Source organism: Dendrobates tinctorius, unplaced genomic scaffold, assembly GCF_039654945.1.
Source record: "Dendrobates tinctorius isolate UK_male_01 unplaced genomic scaffold, ASM3965494v1 ptg000434l, whole genome shotgun sequence".
Lineage (NCBI taxonomy): Eukaryota > Metazoa > Chordata > Amphibia > Anura > Dendrobatidae > Dendrobates > Dendrobates tinctorius.
This window is the reverse complement of record NW_027362097.1, coordinates 159,430-179,752: the sequence shown is the minus strand read 5'-3', so window position 1 is coordinate 179,752 and position 20,323 is coordinate 159,430. Positions and strand designations below refer to the sequence as shown.

Sequence of the window (20,323 nt, the reverse complement as noted above, 5' to 3'; positions counted from 1 at the left end):
ATCCCTGCATGGGAGTCCAGTGGGCGGACCTACTCAATGTCTAACACCCCCATCCCTTTTGTTAAGGCCCCGTCTCACACAACGAGATCGTTAGCTTGATCGCTGAAATGTCACAGATTTTGTGACGCAACAGCGACCTCGCCAGCGATCTCGCTACATGTGACACATAGCGGCGACCGGCCCACCGCTGGATATCACTGATCGTGCTCGAATATCCTAGGCCATTTTTTGATCGTTGGCGTCCCGCTGGCCAGCATGCATCGCTGTGTTTGACGCCGACGAGCGACCTCGTTGGCCATGCAGAACTCATGGACGCAGGCGTGAGTCGTCAGAATAGCTGCTGTGTGACAAGGTACCAACGACCGCCAAGGTCGTTATAAGGATCGCGGAATCGTTGCTGCGTCGTTGAGTAGATCTGCCTGTTTGACAGCTCACCAGCGATCATGTAGCGACGCATCATCGATCCTTACCAGGTCGTATCGTTGTCGGGATCGCTGGAGCGTCACATAGTGTAGCGGCAGCCTTAGAGGAAATGATAGCTACCAATTACTGATTAGGACTGCCCCGTGGACTCCTAAGCCCGATATGACCAGAAATTTCAGTAAAGAAATTACAGGTCAATGCCACCATCACATGAATCCAGACAAATACAGAAAGAAGAAATCTATATACAGTATTACACTCTAAACCTGAATAAATTGTAGAACCCCATGAAGAGGGAACGTGCTGTGAAGTCTTAGTGGTTATTGCTATGATTGTGGTCTAGTTCGGGATTTCTACTGCTCCTCCACTTTAGACATCGCTCTCGGTGATACAATATGCGGCAATCTCCCTCTCGAAGGAAAGAGATGCAGCTGTCTGCTAAAGGCCGGAAGCAACTTCTTACATGAGACTAACATTTGACCTGCAATATTATGTTTCCGTCTTCTCTACATAACTGGAATACAAATGACATCATTTTATGGTTTCACTATTAGGAAGTTATTATGTCTACCCAAATATGACCTTCATCGTGTTGAGGAACCAACCAGTTTCCCATAACAGAAGCTAAAATCCTAATCGAAAGCCTGAAAGTAATATTATCAGAGTGCAGGGATTTCATAGAATCATAGAATCGTAGAGTTGGAAGGAACCTCCTGGGCCATCTGGTCCAACCCCCTGCTCAAAGCAGGATTCGCTAAATCATCCCAGTTAGATGTCTGTCCAGCCTCTGTTTGAAGACTTCCATTGAAGGAGAACTCACCACCTCTCGTGGCAGCCTGTTCCACACATTGATCACTATAACTGTCAAAAAGTTTTTTCTAATATCTAATCTGTGTCTCCTCCCATTCAGTTTCATCCCATTGCTTCTAGTCTTTCCTTGTGCAAATGAGAATAAAGTTGATCCTTCTACAATGTGACAGCCCTTGAGATATTTGTAGACAGCTATTAATTCTCCTCTCAGTCTTCTCTTTTGCAAACTACACATTCCCAAATCTGGCAACCTTTCCTCATAAGACAGGGTTTGCAGACCGGTCACCATTCTGGTCGCTCTTTTCTGAACTTGCTCCAGTTTGTTGATGTCTTTTTTAAAATGTGGTGCCCAAAACTGGACACAATATTCCAGATGAGGTCTGACCAAAGAGGAGTAGAGGGAAATAATGACTTCACGTGATCTAGACTGTATGCTTCTGTTAATACATCCTAGAATTGCATTTGCCTTTTTTGCTGCTGCATCACACTGTTGACTCATATTCAGTCTGTGATCTATTAGTATACCCAAGTCTTTTTCACATGTGCTGTTGCTTAGCCCTATTCCTCCCATTCTGTATATGCTTTTTTCATTTTTATTGCCCAGATGTAGTACTTTGCATTTTTCCCTGTTAAAAACCATTCTGTTAGTTGCTGCCCACTGCTCCAGTTTATTTATATCTTTTTGTATCCTCTCTCTCTCTTCTCTAGTATTAGCTATCCCTCCTAGCTTTGTGTCATCAGCAAATTTAATCAGTTTACCCTCAATTCCATCATCTAAATCGTTGATAAAGATGTTGAACAATACAGGGCCCAGGACAGAGCCCTGTGGTACCCCACTTGAGACATTCTTCCAACTGGATGTGCAGCCATTTACGACCACTCTTTGGGTCCGATCACTAAGCCAGTTATGAATCCACCTAACAGTTGCCTTGTCCATTCCATACTTAGTCATTTTTTCAATAAGGATTGTATGAGATACTTTGTCAAATGCTTTGCTGAAGTCAAGGATAATGGAATACATATCAATTGTCAAGAATGATCAATGAAATACCGAACTGCAATTAAAAAGATCCATTCTCCATTTCAGATTTAATCATATTTTAAGGATTTGTCTAGGGCTATTTTTTTTGTTACTATGGGTCTAAAAACTGTCAGGTAGTTGCTACATACCTGTTGTGACCGGCGCCAATCTCGGCCAGCACCGAGTGGTCACATACCGCTCCTGCCAGCGATTCAGTGGCTTCTGTCACGTCGACAGTGCAGCTCCTTCACTTCCGCTCTGTTCTGTCGACGTGACATAGGCATTGCAGTATTGATGCACAGGAGGGGTTGCAGATTGTGAATCGTGCAGCATCATGCATCCCACAGGCACCATGCAAACTCCAGCTACTAAGATGTGCAGAATACACAGAGACAGGAAGCCTCGCACTTATCTCCCAGTGTATTCTTAGATTATGGCTATGCAATGGTCACTCAGTAGAAAGAATATTGTTTTTTTCATTTTTGCCATGAAAATATCTAAATAGCCACTTTAATGCAGATAATATGAGGCATATACGGTAAGCTACGGATCATATTTCATGTTTTCATTATATGCTCATGAAAGAGGCTGATTCATCCAACTATTCAAAATAACTATATGGAAACAGCATGTGGTATGAGAGCGTCACACTGTGCAATTTTAGGATAAAATGTAAGCTTTGTCTGATGTAAAGAACAAAAATTCTACAAACAGGCAAAGAAAATAAAAGTTCTAAAATGTTTAAAATGTTAGTGATGGATCTCCCAAATAGCCCCAATGATCAGGAGTTCAGAGTTCCTTTTAGTCTGTGTTATCCAACCGTTCTAAAAATAGTTCTAAAAGTTGGTTCTTTCATTGAAAATCTATAGAAATGCATTTTCTTGCAGCCCTCATCTCCCACAAAAAAAGGTTAAAATTGCTTTTGGCATATATACCAGATTAATATGTTCAGAAACTCCTCTAATTTTCATACTCTATAATTTACCATTTACATGTAATTTTTTCCATTGCTATAACTTCCTTTCTTTCACTCCCCAAAATGCATTGCTCTTGCCATTCACCAATTGCTTTCCCTGCCTTGAAAGCCCACCTTTCTTTATGCTTCTTTTAAATCTGACATACAGGAGAGCAGGAGCAGAGAGACATAGTCCTGCACCATTTCCTGTAGAAAGATAAAAGCACGTTCCCACTTCCTGTAGGAAGACAAAAACCTTTCCCCACTTACTGTACAAAGACAAAAACCTGCCCCCAGTTTCTGTAGAAAGACAAAAACCTGCCCCCAGTTTCTGTAGAAGGACAAAAACCTGACCCACTTCCTGAAAAAAGATACTGTAATGTCCCACACCAACTTCCTGGAGAAAGACAGACAAAAACCCACCCTACTTCCTGTAGAAAGGCAAAAACCTGCCCCCACTTCCTGTAGAAAGATAAAGTGCCACCCCCACTTCCTGTAGAAAGACAAAGTCCTGCCCCCATTTCCTGTAGAAATGCAGAGCCTGCCCCCACTTCCTGTAAAGGACAAAAACCTGTCCCCGCTTCCTGTAGAAATACAGAGCCTGCCCCTGCTTCCTGTAGAAATACAGAGCCTGCCCCTGCTTCCTGTAGAAATACAGAGCCTGCCCCAACTTTCTGTAGAAATACATAGCCTGCCCCCACTTCCTGTAGAAATACAGAGCCTGCCCCCACTTCCTGTAGAAATACAGAGCCTGCCCCCACTTCCTGTAGAAATACAGAGCCTGCCCCCACTTCCTGTAGAAATACAGAGCCTGCCCCCACTTCCTGTAATCAGTCTTGGTGTCTCTGCTGCTGAATACAGATTACACTTGACAACAGGCAATGGCCAGCAACTTACACAAAAAGGAGACATCTATTGGCCTGCACTTTGGAAGGTTTTTTTGGGCGTAAGACAACATAATTTATAGATAAAGTGATTTACAAATTGTCTTTTTATTGAATTAGCTATAAAATGAGATCAAGTTGTCTGAAAATTCAGAGACCGGCTCACCAGGTCTTTAATACTCTTTGTGAACCATGTGTATGGATCAGTGTCACTCTGATAAAGTTTATACTTGTGGGTCCATTTCCCTGTAAAGGACAATTTTGCCAAATCACTTTTTTTCTTCTTTCTCAATAACTAAAATTCCATAGTGAATGTGTCTGTCGTTTTCATTACAGCTTATCATTCGGCAGAAGCTTCACGTTCCGGTTCCTTTAAGCGGTATGCAAGGTAAATGATGTAAGGTTACCTTCTCTGCCAGTAATTCCCGGATTCTGTTCGCCTGTGTACGAAACTTCATCAGCTGGGATTCCAGGGCTACACATCTCTCTTCCCAGTCTATGGCTCCTTCACATTCCAGTTGCTCTGCCATGCTTGCTCTAAAAAAAAGAAAAAAAAAGCGTAAAACACATAAACAGCATGAGTGGTCACTTTGTGACACAGTAAATTCTCCCTCCTCTGCTTCCTGCAGTGGATCTGCTACAATGAGCCATCTGTGCGACCCAGTTGAATCCTGTTTCTTATTACCGATGCTATCATGAGGATTAGTCGAACACAGCTGGAAGAAAAGCAAGAATATGGCAAGAAAACATTGTATTCTTAAGAAAATAAAGAAAATTCAGAAGTGTGAACAGCAGATTGTATTAAACTGGGGGTTTCTATGAAGACCCCACCATGACCTAAAGTCCTTTCTTCAACAGTTGACCACTCAATAAAGACTGGACAGTTCCACTAAAGAAGTTTCTTCACTCTCACTAGAAGGTCACAACCATAACCTCTATGATGTTCATAGACCCTAATAGGATATATAGACAGTTGTTGTCTTGATCGGACAAAAGTTTTTTGCCAAAACATTTTTTTTAATTTTAGCTTATCTTCTCCCCTATCTAATTAACATACCGAAATTGACAAGCGCACAGCTTACTTGATTGTGCTCATATTGCAAAATCTCCGAATTCACAAGGTTGCATGCTTTGCTTTCCAAAATTCTCCCGATTCATGATTTGCGGGTTTTATATTTTATATCACTTATCCTTTTTTTTGTGTCTTGAGCCGTCCGTTGCCTATTTTGCACTTAATTCTTTCAAATGGCGCACGCGGTTCATTATTTTCTTGTGCAAAGTCAAAAATTGTCTTTATTTTTCAAAAAATTTTGGAAACTATTTTTTAGTGGAAAAAGTAGCACCGATTGCAAATACATAATATCATTCCGGAAGGGGAATGAATGGAGTACATTTGATGAAAAATGTTTACGACTTTTAGAAAAGTCAGAAATGATGAATTGGGCAAAAAAAAAAAAACAAAAACAGATGAACACATAAAAAGGTAAAAAGGTGATCTGAATAAAGATGCAAATGAAAAACAGGTGAAAAATACACAAAAATAGACAAAAAAGATGCTAAAGCCCCGAAGAGTTTTTAAATCCAAAATCACTTTAGGAAATGCTCCTTATTTGGCAATTTCTTTTCCTGGGGTATGTTTCCAGCGTGTCTTTAAGATGTCAGCGGAATCACCGAGTTTTCCAAGATAAAAAAAGTGTCAGGAAAATGCTCATTTCTCTGAAGTGTCTTCGCCGGAGTATTTCAAGTTATTTTTTTCTTCACTCCGTAATTTTAAGTGTATATAGTAGATGAATTCCAAACGAAACTGCGTAAAGAATTTATTTCAAGGTTTCTGAAACAGTTAAAAGAAGTGCCTTAAGACTGGACATGTGCACAGCAATGTTGTTTTTACTTCTTTTTTTTTGCAGCGGTGTGCACACATTGTAGAAGAGATTTTGAAGAGGTGTGTTTTTCATGAATAAAACTTTGCACAAAACAAATACCACCTGCAACAAATTTTACCATAAGTATGAGATCTGAATACACGTGCCATGTGCCAACCAGACGTGTGCAGCCTTGCTTAATGCGCACGTCTAGTTGGCATGTGACAAAGTGACTCCAGACTTGCAGCCTAAGGCCGGGGTCATACTTGTGTAAGTCTCTCGCATCAATACCACGCACTGCCGTCAGCGGTTCGGACCGGAGCGTTCAGCTGCATAGAAAGACATGCAGCCGCACACTCCGGTCCCGAGTGCCGGGTATTGATGCGCGAGTTTCTCGCATTGCACTCGCAAGTGTGACCCCGGCCTAAGGCCAGACAACCCCTTTAAGGCCGGGGTCACACTGGCGAGGAATACGGCCGAGTGAGAGGCGCTAAAAGCACGCATTACACACGGACCAATGATTCTCTATGGGGTCCCTCGCACCAGCCATATATTTCTCATCCGTATTCTACGGTCCGTGCCAATCGCAGCATGCTGCGATTGTCAGCGTACTACGCCCGTAATACGCCAATGCAAGTCTATGGGTGCGCAAAAAATACGGATTACACACAGACCACACGTGTGACTTGCGAGAAATACGCACCAGGTGTCTTTTAGCAAAGCCGGCAATTCAGTGCACTATACAGTAAACTCACACTGACAGGTTAAAAAAAGAAACGAAAGAATAGATATACACATAGAATACACATATATATATATATACAGTGTATATATATATATATATATGCATTCTATGTGTCTATATCTATTCTTTGGTTTCTGTTATAAACCCTGTCATAGGGCTCCATTATATGTCCATTTTCATAGAATCATAGAATCGTAGAGTTGGAAGGGACCTCCTGGGCCATCTGGTCCAACCCCCTGCTCAAAGCAGGATTCGCTAAATCATCCCAGTCAGATGTCTGTCCAGCCTCTGTTTGAAGACTTCCATTGAAGGAGAACTCACCACTTCTCGTGGCAGCCTGTTCCACTCATTGATCACTCTAACTGTCAAAAAGTTTTTTCTAATATCTAATCTGTGTCTCTTCCCATTCAGTTTCATCCCATTGCTTCTAGTCTTTCCTTGTGCAAATGAGAATAAAGTTGATCCTTCTACAATGTGACAGCCCTTTAGATATTTGTAGACAGCTATTAAGTCTCCTCTCAGTCTTCTTTTGCAAGCCTGCGAGAAAATCTCGCCATACGGAGTCCATACGGATGCTGACATGCGCAAAATACGCGACCACACCTTGCTTACGGATGACCTACAGAGCACTGTTTAGGAGTCATTCATCCGTATTACGCCTGTAAACTACGGACCGTATTTTGCGCAGGTTAGTGTGACCCCGGCCTAAGACTAAAACACCAAATACCACCAAACCACAACAACAATGTCAAAAATAAAAACCAAGAAAACATACTATACTGCATTTCACTTTAACCTTTAACTCACTCTTAGGCTACTTTCACACATCAGGTTTTCGGCGTCAGGCGCGATCCGGCGTCGTGCCGGAACGCCGGATCCGGCAAATGTTTCTTAAAACCGGATGTGACGGATCCGGTTTTCTGCCGGATCCGTCTTTTTCTGGACAGACAAAACCGGATCCGTCTCATCCGGTTCATCCGTTTTTCTATCCGTTTTTTCGACGGATTACGCCGGATCCGGTTTTTAAAATTGACCCTTGTGGCTTTCCGAACGGGATTGGCTACTGGAAAACTATATATAGCGTGTTCCTACAGCCCTTCTTTGACAGGTTGTAGAGGAGAAAGTGCAGGTTGGAGAGAAGAGCAAGTTACTGGCGAAGATGGATGTTGTCATTGGAAATATTTTGAAGAATTTGGCGGATTTTACAGCGGAGGCAAATCGTTTGAGGGTGATTGTTCTGGAGAAGGAGAGAGCGAGACAGCAGCGCATCAGGCATCGTAGACGACGTTTGTGGATCCACCCCATCACAGCCAAGAGAATGACGCGTGGGGTCTATTCTACACTATGCATGGACCTTCGACGAAACCCGGATAAATTTTTTGGATATGTTAGGATGAAAATGGAGAATTTTGATTACTTGGTGGAGCGCATTGCACACCTCATAAGAAAAGCGGACACCTATTGCCGCTTCTCTGTTTCACCCGCAGAGCGTCTGATGGTGACTTTAAGGTAAGCCACATTTATTGGATGTGCTCGCATCAGAGCACACTTTCACTGCAATCTTGTTGGTGGTAATTTGTATCTCCAAGTGTTATAGGTCAGTTTTGGTATGTAATGCTGTGATTTAAAACTAATTTATTGTTTTTTAATTCCCCACAGATTTCTTGCAACTGGAGAATCCCTTTCGTCACTGCATTTCCAGTACAGACTCGGAATTTCCACCATATCTGGAATTGTGAAGTACACATGCCGTGCACTGTGGGACTCCTTAGCTGAAGAGTTTTTACCAGAGCCCACAACAGAGAGGTGGATTGAAATTGCTGACAAGTTTCAACAGATATGTCAGTTTCCAAACTGCTTGGGCACTGTGGACGGGAAACATATCCGCATTGTAAAGCCAGCTGGATCGGGATCGGAATATTTCAATTACAAGAAATATTTTTCAATTGTCCTCATGGCCATCGCTGACGCGGAATACAAATTTATTGCGGTTGATATTGGGGCCTATGGCCGCTCCAATGACTCTCAAGTTTTCAAACTGTCTGCCATGGGGCGTAAACTGTATGGAAACATCTTCCAGTTCCCACCACCTAGACCGCTGCCGCAAACATCTGGTCCACCTATGCCATTTGTCTGTGTAGGGGATGAAGCCTTCCAGCTGTCAGAACACCTTTTGAAAGCGTACTCTAGCAGAGGATTGACAAGACCAAAACGCATTTTTAATTACCGCCTCACAAGAGCAAGAAGAATGGTTGAATGTACCTTTGGTATTCTGACAGCCAAATGGCGGGTCCTATTGACTGCGATCAACCTCAAGACAGAAACTGTGGACGAGGTGATCAAAGCGTGCGTGGTACTCCACAATTTTGTTATCTGCAAGGAACCCATTTCCATTGAGGACACCTCTGAAGAAACCACCTTGCAAGATTACCATGACATTACCACTAGAAGTTCTGTGACGGTTTCAGTAATGAGGGACAATTTTGCACTATACTTTATGTCACCTCAAGGCAGAGTACACTGGCAGGATGACAGAGTGTGAAAGATTTGTGCCCTAACCAAACTTGTGTACCTTCTGTACCAACAGTATATACCTTTGCCAACCAAAGTTGGCTATCTTGTCATGGTCTCTATTTTTAGCTTTAGGCCACAGGTGTGTACCTGGTTGTGTTTTATGCAAAGTATTTCACCTTTTAACAAAAGTTGTGTACATTGTTAGGAAATCACCAACAATAAACACAACTTTTTAGGTGAAATACTTTGCTCACAACCAGGAACACAACTGTGGCAAAAAGCTAAAATTTACCCACAGTTATATACCTAGTTTTGAATACCATTTCACCTTTTAAATACCCTGTATTTAACCTTTTTCGCCGCAGAAAGAAATGACAGACAACCAGTGTCAAATAATTTAACTTTTATTGAAAAATGTTTTTTTTAGTAAACTTTTTTAAAATTTTAATAAACTTGTTTAATAAAACTTTGAAACTATAAAACTGAAACCATAAAACTGGTCATTTTTATTTAAATACACACATTATAATTCTGTGTAGTGTGTGGTGGAAATACTGCTGTAGGGGCTGCGGGACACTTCGACACTGGGAGTGTGGAGAGAGGACTGGGATCGTGGTGGGGAAGGAACAGTTAGAGGTGAAGGTGTGGAAAAAACTACAGAATGGGTGGACATGTGGGAAGCAGAAGAGGTGGTGGGTGGTGGAGTGGAGGGTTGGGCAGGGACTGTAGGAGCAGATGATGTTGATGGCAAGTTGTATAGGGAAGGAGTTTGGTACGGGGCAGGTTGCTGGAAGTGGGGAGATGTCTGGTACGGGGCAGGTTGCTGGAAGTGGGGAGATGTCTGGTACGGGGCAGGTTGCTGGAAGTGGGGAGATGTCTGGTACTGGGGAGGTTGCTGGTACTGGGGAGTTTGCAGGTACTGTGGAGGTTGCTGGTACTGGTGAGGTTGCTGGTGCTGGTGAGGTTGCTGGTGCTGGGGAGGTTGCTGGTGCTGGGGAGGTTGCTGGTGCTGGGGAGGTGGATGGTGCTGGGGAGGTGGATGGTATGTAATAGGAGGGGGAGGATGGAAAGTGGCTGGAGGTGGATGGTATGTAATAGGAGGGGGAGGATGGAAAGTGGCTGGAGGGGGTGTAGATGTAATAGGAGGGGGAGGATGGAAAGTGGCTGGAGGGGGTGTAGATGTTATAGGAGGGGGAGGATGGAAAGTGGCTGGAGGGGGTGCAGGTGGAGGAACTACTGTGGTGGGAGGAGGAGGAGGTTGGGAGGTAACTTGCTGGAGAGCAGCGTGGCATGAATGCATTACATGCATCTGCTGGGCAGGAGAGAGCGTTTCCATGCGCTCCACAACAGACCTGAAAAAGGTGTGGTTTGGCGAAGATCTTGCTTCTGAATGCATGGTTTGCAGAAGTGTCTTCACCTCCAGAATGCTGGAGTTGATCTGCTGATAGCCTGCGGATATTTGCTCTGACAAGACTTTTAGACAGTTCTGGAAAGATGCATTCAGATGCAAGAACTCTGGCGCATAAGTCTTTTCCTGACCCCTCTGCCGCTGCCGCCCAGTACCCGCAGGTGTACTAGAGGTGGCAGGGGCAGAAGGGTGGGGTAAAGGGAAAGCGATCTCCTCACCAGCAGCTTCATGTAATGTAGGCGGCCACGATGCTCCTGTGCTGGTGGATGGGACAGATGGGTCGAATGTGTGGGAAGGCTGGGAAGGTGCAGATGTACCGGGGCGGTCGAAGTGTCCCTCGGTGCCGGTCTCCTCAGGGATCGCCTCAGAAGGGTCCAATCGTGCCGGCTCCCGAGTGCTGCTCACCGTGCTGTGGAATAAAGAGAAAAAAAAACAATTAAAATACTGACATGGTATGGCCCTGGCTGAAAAAAAAATTTACATATAACATTTTTTTTCACATGTGGTGTGTAATATTTACCTTCTGGTGACCATTGTTTCCCGGAGGAACGACAGGGCTTCTGCGTACTTGTACTTGCTCCTGCGTCCTCCAGATCCACTCGGGGCCCGCATCTCTTTATTGAACTCCTTCTTGAAACGATCCCTCACAGACCGCCACCGATTCACAATTCTGTTCCCTGAAACGAGAAAGGAGTGGTTAGTATACAACATCAGTGTTTCCCAAACTCCAGTCCTCATGGTCCCCAGGGGTCATGTTTTCAGGATTTCCATAGTAAATAGAAATCCTGAACACATGATCCGTGGGGACCACGAGGACTGGAGTTCGGGAAACACTGGTTTACATCAAGCAACCGGTACTGTATATACTTACGCTCTTTAATCTGGGCCCGAGCTTCGAGGTCCTCCCAGCGGCCAACAAGGAGCGAACAGATTTCCACCCAGAGTCGTCGGGTAACGATCAGGTCAGCGTGGCGGCGGTCAGCCATATTCCAGAGCGGCTCCCTTTCTCTGACGAGATCGATGAGGCGGTCCACATCAATCCCTCCATCCTCACCGTCAGAGTCGGGAGCACGCTGTGAAGGCTGTTAAAGAAAAAGACAAAAATAACATAATTAGCCTCCACAAAAGAAATGAAATAAAAAGTGCAAAAAAACAAAGCAAAAATATTTATACTTACACGCTGGTGACCGCCGCGTTGCTGTCGCCGACGACCCTGGGAGGCACTGCGAGGACCTCTTGGCCAAGCACCAGATTGGGAAGACTAGAGAAGAAAACAAAAAATGTTATGTCTTTGGATGTAGGCATTTGTTTGCTGTGTGTGGTCTGCAGAACATTGTTTTCTATGTGTTGTGTGTAGTGTGATGTTGTGTTTCTGCGTTTGATGCAAAAAACTTACGAATTGTGAGCCCACTCCAGGTGTCTGTCCACCCCTTCCTTCTTCTTCTGGGAGCTCCTCTTCATCTTGTGATTCCTGTTTTGAAATAAAAGGCAATGAATAGACATATATTACAGAGAAGATGGATTTTGGAAATAAAAACTTACCGTCAAACGCTGACGATGCGAGGGAGGGCTCCCAGAAGATGATGTGCTGTCTTCCTGCTGGCCACACTCCATGCCTGTGGGTGGTGTTCCAGCTGCTGCCATTGCTGCTGCTGCTGCATCTATTGGGCGGCTGTTGAATAAAGAGAAACAAAGGGCCAATGAATATCTTGATATTCAATAGCCCTAGTTTGGAGGAATGGGTTATTTGATAATTACCGTCTCTCATCTGCTGCTGGCCTCCCCTCCTCAGCATGTTCTATTTGCTGCTCCATTTGGGGTGGTGGTGGTGCGGATGGTGCTGCAGTGGTCTCCTGCCTTCTCCTGCGCCTGGTTGCTGTCTTGGGTGGCATGTTGGGTGTGGCTGTGGGTCCCACTGTCTTGCTTTTATATATGTCTTGTGGGCAGAGCTACTGAGCATGCTCAGACCAAAAAACCGGATCCGGCCGACGGATCCGGCTTTCGCCGGATCCGGCGCATTGCGGCGCTCATAGGCTTTCATTGTGTGAAAAAGCCGGACGCGCCGGATCCGGCGTGTCCGGCTTTTTCGACGGAGACAAAAAACGTTACAGTCACCGTTTTTTCCAGACGCCGGATCGCGACACATTGCCGGATCCGGCGAAAACCGGATGAAACGCATGGCCATCCGGCGCGATCCGGCGCAAATGCAAGTCAATGGGGGGGAAAACGGATCCGGCATTGCATTTCGCCGGATCCGGTTTCTGTCAAAAGCGCCGGATCGCGCCTGACGGCGAAAACCTGATGTGTGAAAGAGGCCTTAACATCTGACACCAGGGGGTTTTTTTTCAACAAAAGCAAAAGAAGGCATAAAAATAATCAGAAGAAAGGTTAAAAGAGATGCAGAAATACCATACTAAGGTGTGCACATACCCTTACTCCATTTTTTATGCCATCCCCCTGTGTTTGCATCTTTTTATGCAACATATAAAAAAGTTATAAGTCATAAGAAAATGCAAGTGATCCGCCCTTTATGACAAGCTCAAAATAAAAATGCCGAACTTGGTGCAAAATGCATTAAAGATGGTGCACAGCTTATAAATGTGTTTTTAAAAATTAAAAAAAAAACAAGAAAATGTCTAAACTAAAAAAAATGACACAAAATGTGCCCTAAAAAAGGCCGAAAACAAATGATAAATTCTCCCTATATCTACAGCAAATTCCATGAAGCAATAACTAAAAAAATCTAACAATCCCGTAAAACAAAAGAACTTGGAACTAATGAAGTTTGACATTAGGGAAGGGTGACCAAGTTGCAGAACATCAGCTGTTATCGGATGTTAGCTGAAATTAACATATTTATGGTTTCTTTCCCTTTGAAATTTGGGAACTAAGACACAGGCTAGCTGTTTGTACATTGTGAATTGGTATTTCTTAATGAATAAGGGCTCAGTGAAAAATAAAAAGGCACTTAGGGCTGTTTACCGTTTGTTGATTTGGTTGCTACGGGTGAATGGGGGCACGATAATAGCTGTAGCTACTATAATCAGTGGCGTAACATGGAGTTCATAGGCCCCTAGGCAAAATCACTACCAGGGTCTTTATTACTATTGACCTTCTCATATGGGCCCCTCTTGACCCCCGCAGGTGGGTGCAATTGCAATCTCCTGCCCCCACTATAGTTATGTCCCTGTCTATGACTTATGTAATTTTTATATAAATGTTGTCAAATAATATTTCTAAACAATGCAACACAATACTGTCTCTTAGTGCCCACATGATTCTGCCATGCAACACCTAAACAGTTTAGGCTATGTGCACACGTAGTGAAAGGTGCTGTGAATTTTTTTTAAATTACAGTATACCTAATGATCTCAATGGGAATATATATACTAGCTAAAGAGCCCGGCGCTGCCCGGGCATAGTAACTAACTACGGTTAGTTATAACAAATTATAATGATTATATCTATATACAGTATATAAAGCTGAGTGTATAGCCCCGCCCACTCCACATAGCCACATTCACTATAATATCCAACATCATCCCGTCAGCCAGAGCTACAGGACTAATACCCCTAATATCCCACATCATCCCATCAGCCACAGCCACCGGACTACTACCCCTAATATCCCACATCATCCCGTCAGCCAGAGCCACCGGACTACTACCCCTAATATCCCACATCATCCCATCAGCCAGAGCCACCGGACTACTACCACTAATATCCCACAGCATCCCGTCAGCCAGAGCCACCGGACTACTACCCCTAATATCCCACATCATCCCATCAGCCAGAGCCACCGGACTACTACCCCTAATATCCCACATCATCCCATCAGCCAGAGCCACCGGACTACTACCCCTAATATCCCACATCATCCCATCATCCAGAGCCACCGGACTGCTACTCCTAATATCCCACATCATCCCATCAGCCAGAGCCACCGGACTACTACCCCTAATATCCCACATCATCCCGTCAGCCAGAGCCACCGGACTACTACCCCTAATATCCCACATCATCCCATCAGCCAGAGCCACCGGATTACTACCCCTAATATCCCACATCATCCCATCAGCCAGAGCCACCGGACTACTACCACTAATATCCCACAGCATCCCGTCAGCCAGAGCCACCGGACTACTACCCCTAATATCCCACATCATCCCACCAGCCAGAGCCACCGGATTACTACCACTAATATCCCACATCATCCCATCAGCCAGAGCCACAGGACTACTACCCCTAATATCCCACATCATCCCATCAGCCAGAGCCACCGGACTACTACCCCTAATATCCCACATCATCCCATCAGCCAGAGCCACCGGACTACTACCCCTAATATCCCACATCATCCCATCAGCCAGAGCCACTGGACAACTACCACTAATATCCCACATCATCCCGTCAGCCTGGAGTCAGAACCAGAGCGCTGAGTGGAACGGTCCTAACTTCCATACTGGGGATCCCTTTAAGAGAGGCCTGGCATCAGAACCAGAGCGCTGAGTGGATTTGCCCTGACTTCCATACCAATGATCCCTTTAATAGAAGCCTTGGGTGAGAATCAGAGCACTGAGGGATTTACCCTAACTTCCATACCGGAGATCTCTTTAAGAGAGGCCTGGGGTCAGTACCAAAGCGCAGAGTGGATTTTCCCTCACTTCCGTACCGAGGATCTCTTTAAGAGGGGACTTGGGTCAGAACCAGAGCGCTGAGTGGATTTGCCCTAACTTCCATACCAGGGATCCCTTTAAGAGAGCCTGGGATCAGAACCAGAGGGCTGAGTGGATTTGCCCTGACTTGCATACCAATGATCCCTTTAATAGAACCCTGGGGTCAGAATCAGAGCGCCGAGGGATTTGCCCTAACTTTCATACAGGAGATCCCTTTAAGAGAGCCTGGGGTCAGTACCAGAGCATTTGAAGGCAATTGCCCTGACTTCCATACCAAGGATCCCTTTAAGAGAGGCCTGGGGTCAGAACCAAAGCGGTGGATGGATTTGCCCTGACTTCCATACGGAGATCCCTTTTAGAAAGGCCTGGGTTCAGTACCAAAGCACAGAGTGGATTTGCCCTAAATTGCATACCAATGATCCACAGGAGGGGGTGATTCATTTCTGTATGTGCTCTGTGCTCCTTTCTGCAGGGCAGACAATGGCTGGGAGCTTATGTTCCCGGGGATGCTAGATTTCTCCCACCATGTCATCAACCTTGTTAGTCTGGTTGATGTATTACGGTACACTACTAGTCCCCTCTTCCCTGGGTGGGTGAAGGGTACAGACTGAGGGTGGACTCGGGAGCAAAGGCAAAGTACATGGCCCCGGTGTATTCACCATCAGAAGTAATCCAGGGAACAGGGCGAGCTAGGGCGCCCCTAGCATTACGGAAAGGGAAGGAGCCCCTTGACCCAGGACACCTGACAACAGAGTCATGACACGTTTCTTTATTTACCTGGTATAAATCCCATTGTTCTTTTTTATCTGTTGATGTTTTTCTTTTGTTCCTGTGTCTCTCCATTCCTAAGATATGGCCTACTCTTGCATGTATATAAATCTAGTCTTTTTGTCATTTGGATGTGGTCCTCTTAAAGATGCCCACAGAAAAGAGTAAGGACCTCACCTACGTGGCTGAATAGATCAAAGGAAAGAAGGGCCATAAGTTTGGAACAGAGAGGCTCAGAAACAAAAGTAAAACAACATCAGATTCAGAAGAACAGCAGCATTTTGTCATGCCGCGCTCACCAGGAGGCAGAGCTACGGTCCCGACGTCATTCTCTCCGGTGTCACGCCCGCTCTGGGCCCCTCGCCGGGTGCGCACCCCATGCTCTCGGGTTTTCGCCTCCTCCATTTCATGCTCGCGCTGGCGCGTTCCTGTCCTCCAGGCCTCAGGTCGGTCCTCTCTATGGCAAAGGAGGACCTGACCCGGAAGCTGTAGTGGTCAGGTGCTTCTGGCTAGAGGACCTGACCCGGAACCAGTAGTAGTCATGTGCTATATCAGGCGACCTCCCTCTATGGGAGGTGCCTGATTATTGTTGTGCTTCCTGGCTGGGTCTGCTGTGTCCCTGCCTGGCTATGCGCTGTTCTCAGGTCCTCTGCTCTGTCTTGTATTCTATTGTGCTCTTAGCACTCGTTCTGAACTCTCACTTGCTTCATGCTCAGTTGTACCTCCTGGCACACTCTCGTATCCTGTCCTCTGTCTCTTGCTCAGTCGTGCCTCCTGGCACTCACTCTGTCCCTGCGCTACATTACACCTCCTGGCACGACTGCTGCTCCATTCAGTACTCTGTCGTGCTCCTTGCACGCGTCCTGCTTTCTTTACCTCCGGACGTATTACTCGCTACACGCCATACGTGCTCACGTGTACCTGTCTCGCACTATCCTGTAGTTAGCGCACTTCCGTGTACACACCTGGTATTCCTAGTATCCAGTACCGCCCTTCAGACATACTCACCCGTGTCTCCTGTGAGCCGTCCCTCTCGGTATCGGCTACCGTTGTACTCGAACCCCTGGGCCTGCTCCTAACAGTCCCTCTATAGGGGTCGGTTCCACCTGGCAGCTCGCCCGGGGCCCCTTGGTGCCACGGCCCAGAGGGTCCACTCCTGGAGTTTCCGGCTCCAGACCATCCACACTAACACATTTACACTATGTAAAAGAAAATTACATTAATGGTAAGTGACAGGTCCTCTTTAAAGGGAATCTGTCAACAGTTTTTTTCTATGTAATCTGAGAGCACCATGATTTGTGGAAAATGCCCTGATTCCAGTGTTGTGTCACTTTCTGGGCTGTGTTTTTCTGTTTCAATACAATCAATGTTTTATAAGCAGGAGATTATCACTACAAGACAACTGGCCTTGTGCCTCCTAGACCAGTCATGTCCCCAGCACTAATTAACAGCTCTCTGTACTTATACTATGTATACAGAAAGCTGCCAATCAGTGCTGTGGGCGGGGTTATACCCAGCTCAGCATTCCAAGTTTTGCTAGATCTGCAGCAGAGAAAATTGATTCTATCACAACTGTTGCACCCAGTAAACAAAGTGACACATCACTGATATTCGGGTCTCTTCCCCTACATTATGCTGCTGTAGGATTACATAGCAAAAACCTGATGATAAGTTTCTCTTAAAGATGTAGTTTTCCTGCTTTACAGCTTCTTGAATGCAGCTTTGGTGACAACTCTCTGTATATAAGATGCTTGTTGCATTATTCTGTAGGAAAACATATGTGAAATCCAACAATAACAACAACAACAACATGTCTATATGTATAAAAGCCAAGAGTTCAAAACAGCCAACAGGGGTCACGTTCCCCCTAATAAACAAAGGCTCTGGATTTGGCCATGCAATTAAAAGAAAATGTATACAGCTTGTTTAATCTGCTGTTTCATTGCGGTCAATGCTTGTAAAAATGAGTACCGCTGCTCATTATTTTCCATTAGCCGGCTTGGGAGATCCTTGTAGTTGCCAGGTGTTGTTACAACATACGATCCTGCTGGAGATTTGGAAGGAAATTTATGGTGAATTAAAGTATATGAGTCAATGAACCCGGAGTGAGAATCCAGCTGTCGTATGATTAGTCACAGACCCACTAAAAAAACTCGCCTTGTACCGCTAAGTATTCGGTGGCCAGGTTCACCCTAGCCTGAAACATCTGTTATTTTGGTGCTATTGTTTTTTTTTTTTTCCTACTTTTAGGAACAGGTCCTCCTGAGCTCATGCACCCACCCATGATGTGGATGAGCATGCAGAGCTATACATGGACCCAGGGCCGAGACAAAGTATTTTGGTGCCATAGGCAGATGAAGCCAGTGGCACCCCTCACACCCCAAAGCAAAGGAATGACTCAGAGACCAACATAATAGGACCCCTAATACACATCAGCCCTTCCCCTCCGATGGGTTAGGTAGCAAAATATGATGACCACTTCCACTAGAATTGTTACCTTTTTCACAAAAAAAACATAAATTAAAAAAAAGCTACAAAAAAGTAATATACTTTAGGGAAGTACAATTTCAAAGATAGATACAGAATCAATCATTTTTATCTGACCATTTACACAATGCAGAGGAAAAAATAGCTATATTCATCCCTAACATCCTATATTTTAAATAAAGAACCCAAGGATAGTTCTGGAAACTAATAAAGCGTAACTATATTGGTTTCAATTAAAGTATCCTGCATTTAGCAAATACCCTAATGGAAAATAAACAGACCCCTTTTATAGATAAAGGGATATGTCTGATTTTTTTTTTGTATGTGTCAAATGACAAATACAGGTTACACAAAACTGATAGTGGTTCTAGTTATGTATTCCAGTTCTGGTGACATATTCATGTAGTGATGGTTGTTCTGGTGCTGTATTCATGTATTGATGATTATTCTGGTGATATATGCATCACCAGAACCACCATCAGTACATGAATACCTCACTAGGACCTCCATCAGTACATGAATACTTCACCAAAACAATCATTAGTACTCGAATGCATCACTGGATCCACCATCAGTACATGAATGCATCAACAGACCCACAATCAGTACGTTACTAGAACCGCCATCAGTACATGAATACGTCACCAGAACCACCATAAGTACATGAATACATGACCAGAATCAAGAGTACTTGAATATAAGAACCAAGCTTAGTACAACAATCAATTGTAATATCAAGTCAGCCCCATAAACAATTGTAATACATGAACCTACAACCCTACAATTCCCAGTATGTTCTAAACAATGGTAAGGAGATACTGGGAGATGTTATAAACAGCCATCATCAGACTACTTCTCTGTTCTTTTGCAGCACATCTAGACACAGTGCCCTTAAAAATAAAAGTGTTACTAAAATGCCCTCTGCATAAAAATATCTGTGCGAATGGAAAAAAGAAGAAATATGCAGCACTCACCGATGTAGCTGAAAAACTGTGCGTCTTTATTTCACATAAATTCCATCAATAGATGTGTGGACATGCAGGACGTTAAAGGAATGCTAGGGGAGGGAGGTGCCGGACAACGGCCGTTTCGCGATTACTCGCTTCTACGGGTCTGTTGGTAATCTTCAGATTTTATGATGCACCCAGTGCTGGAAGCAGCAAAACAACCCCAACACATCTTTGAACCTCCAACATATTTGACTGAAGGTACTGTGTTCTTTTCTTCGTAGGCCTCATTCTGGTTTCGATAATCAGTAGAATCATGTGCTTTGCCAAAAAGGTCTATCATGGTCTTATCTGTCCATAGGAGACTTTCCCAGAAGGATTTGGGCTTACTGAAGTATATTTTGGCAAACTACAGTCTAGCTTTCTTATGTGTTTGTGTCAGCAGTGGGGTCGTCCTGGGTCTCCTGCCATAGCATTTCATTTCTTCAAATGATAGTTCACACTGACAGTGTGACAATTCTACGATGTATTAACAGAAGCATACAGTCTAGATCACGTGAAGTCATTATTTCCCTCTACTCCTCTTTGCTCAGACCTCATCTGGAATACTTTGTCCAGTTTTGAGCGCCACATTTTAAAAAAGGCATCAACAAACTGAAGCAAGTTCAGAAAAGAGCGACCAGAATGGTGACCGGTCTGCAAACCCTGTCTTATGAGGAAAGGATGCAGGATTTGGGAATGTTTAGATTACAGAAAAGAAGACTGAGAGGAGACTTAATAGCTGTCTACAAATATCTCAAGGGCTGTCACATTGTAGAAGGAT

The 20,323-nt window shown here is 44.5% G+C and overlaps 1 protein-coding gene across 4 annotated transcripts in view; it reads right to left on the bottom strand.

Annotated features, from left to right (window-relative positions):
* PLEKHH2 (pleckstrin homology, MyTH4 and FERM domain containing H2) overlaps positions 1-20,323 on the bottom strand; it is a 204,762-nt gene that overhangs the window by 163,261 nt on the left and 21,178 nt on the right. For all 4 annotated transcript variants that reach the window (XM_073564212.1, XM_073564211.1, XM_073564210.1 and 1 more), the window contains exon 2: positions 4,501-4,630. In XM_073564212.1, the coding sequence (XP_073420313.1) occupies positions 4,501-4,623 (123 nt within the window). In that variant the 5' untranslated portion in view covers positions 4,624-4,630. The remainder of the gene's footprint in view (positions 1-4,500; positions 4,631-20,323) is intronic.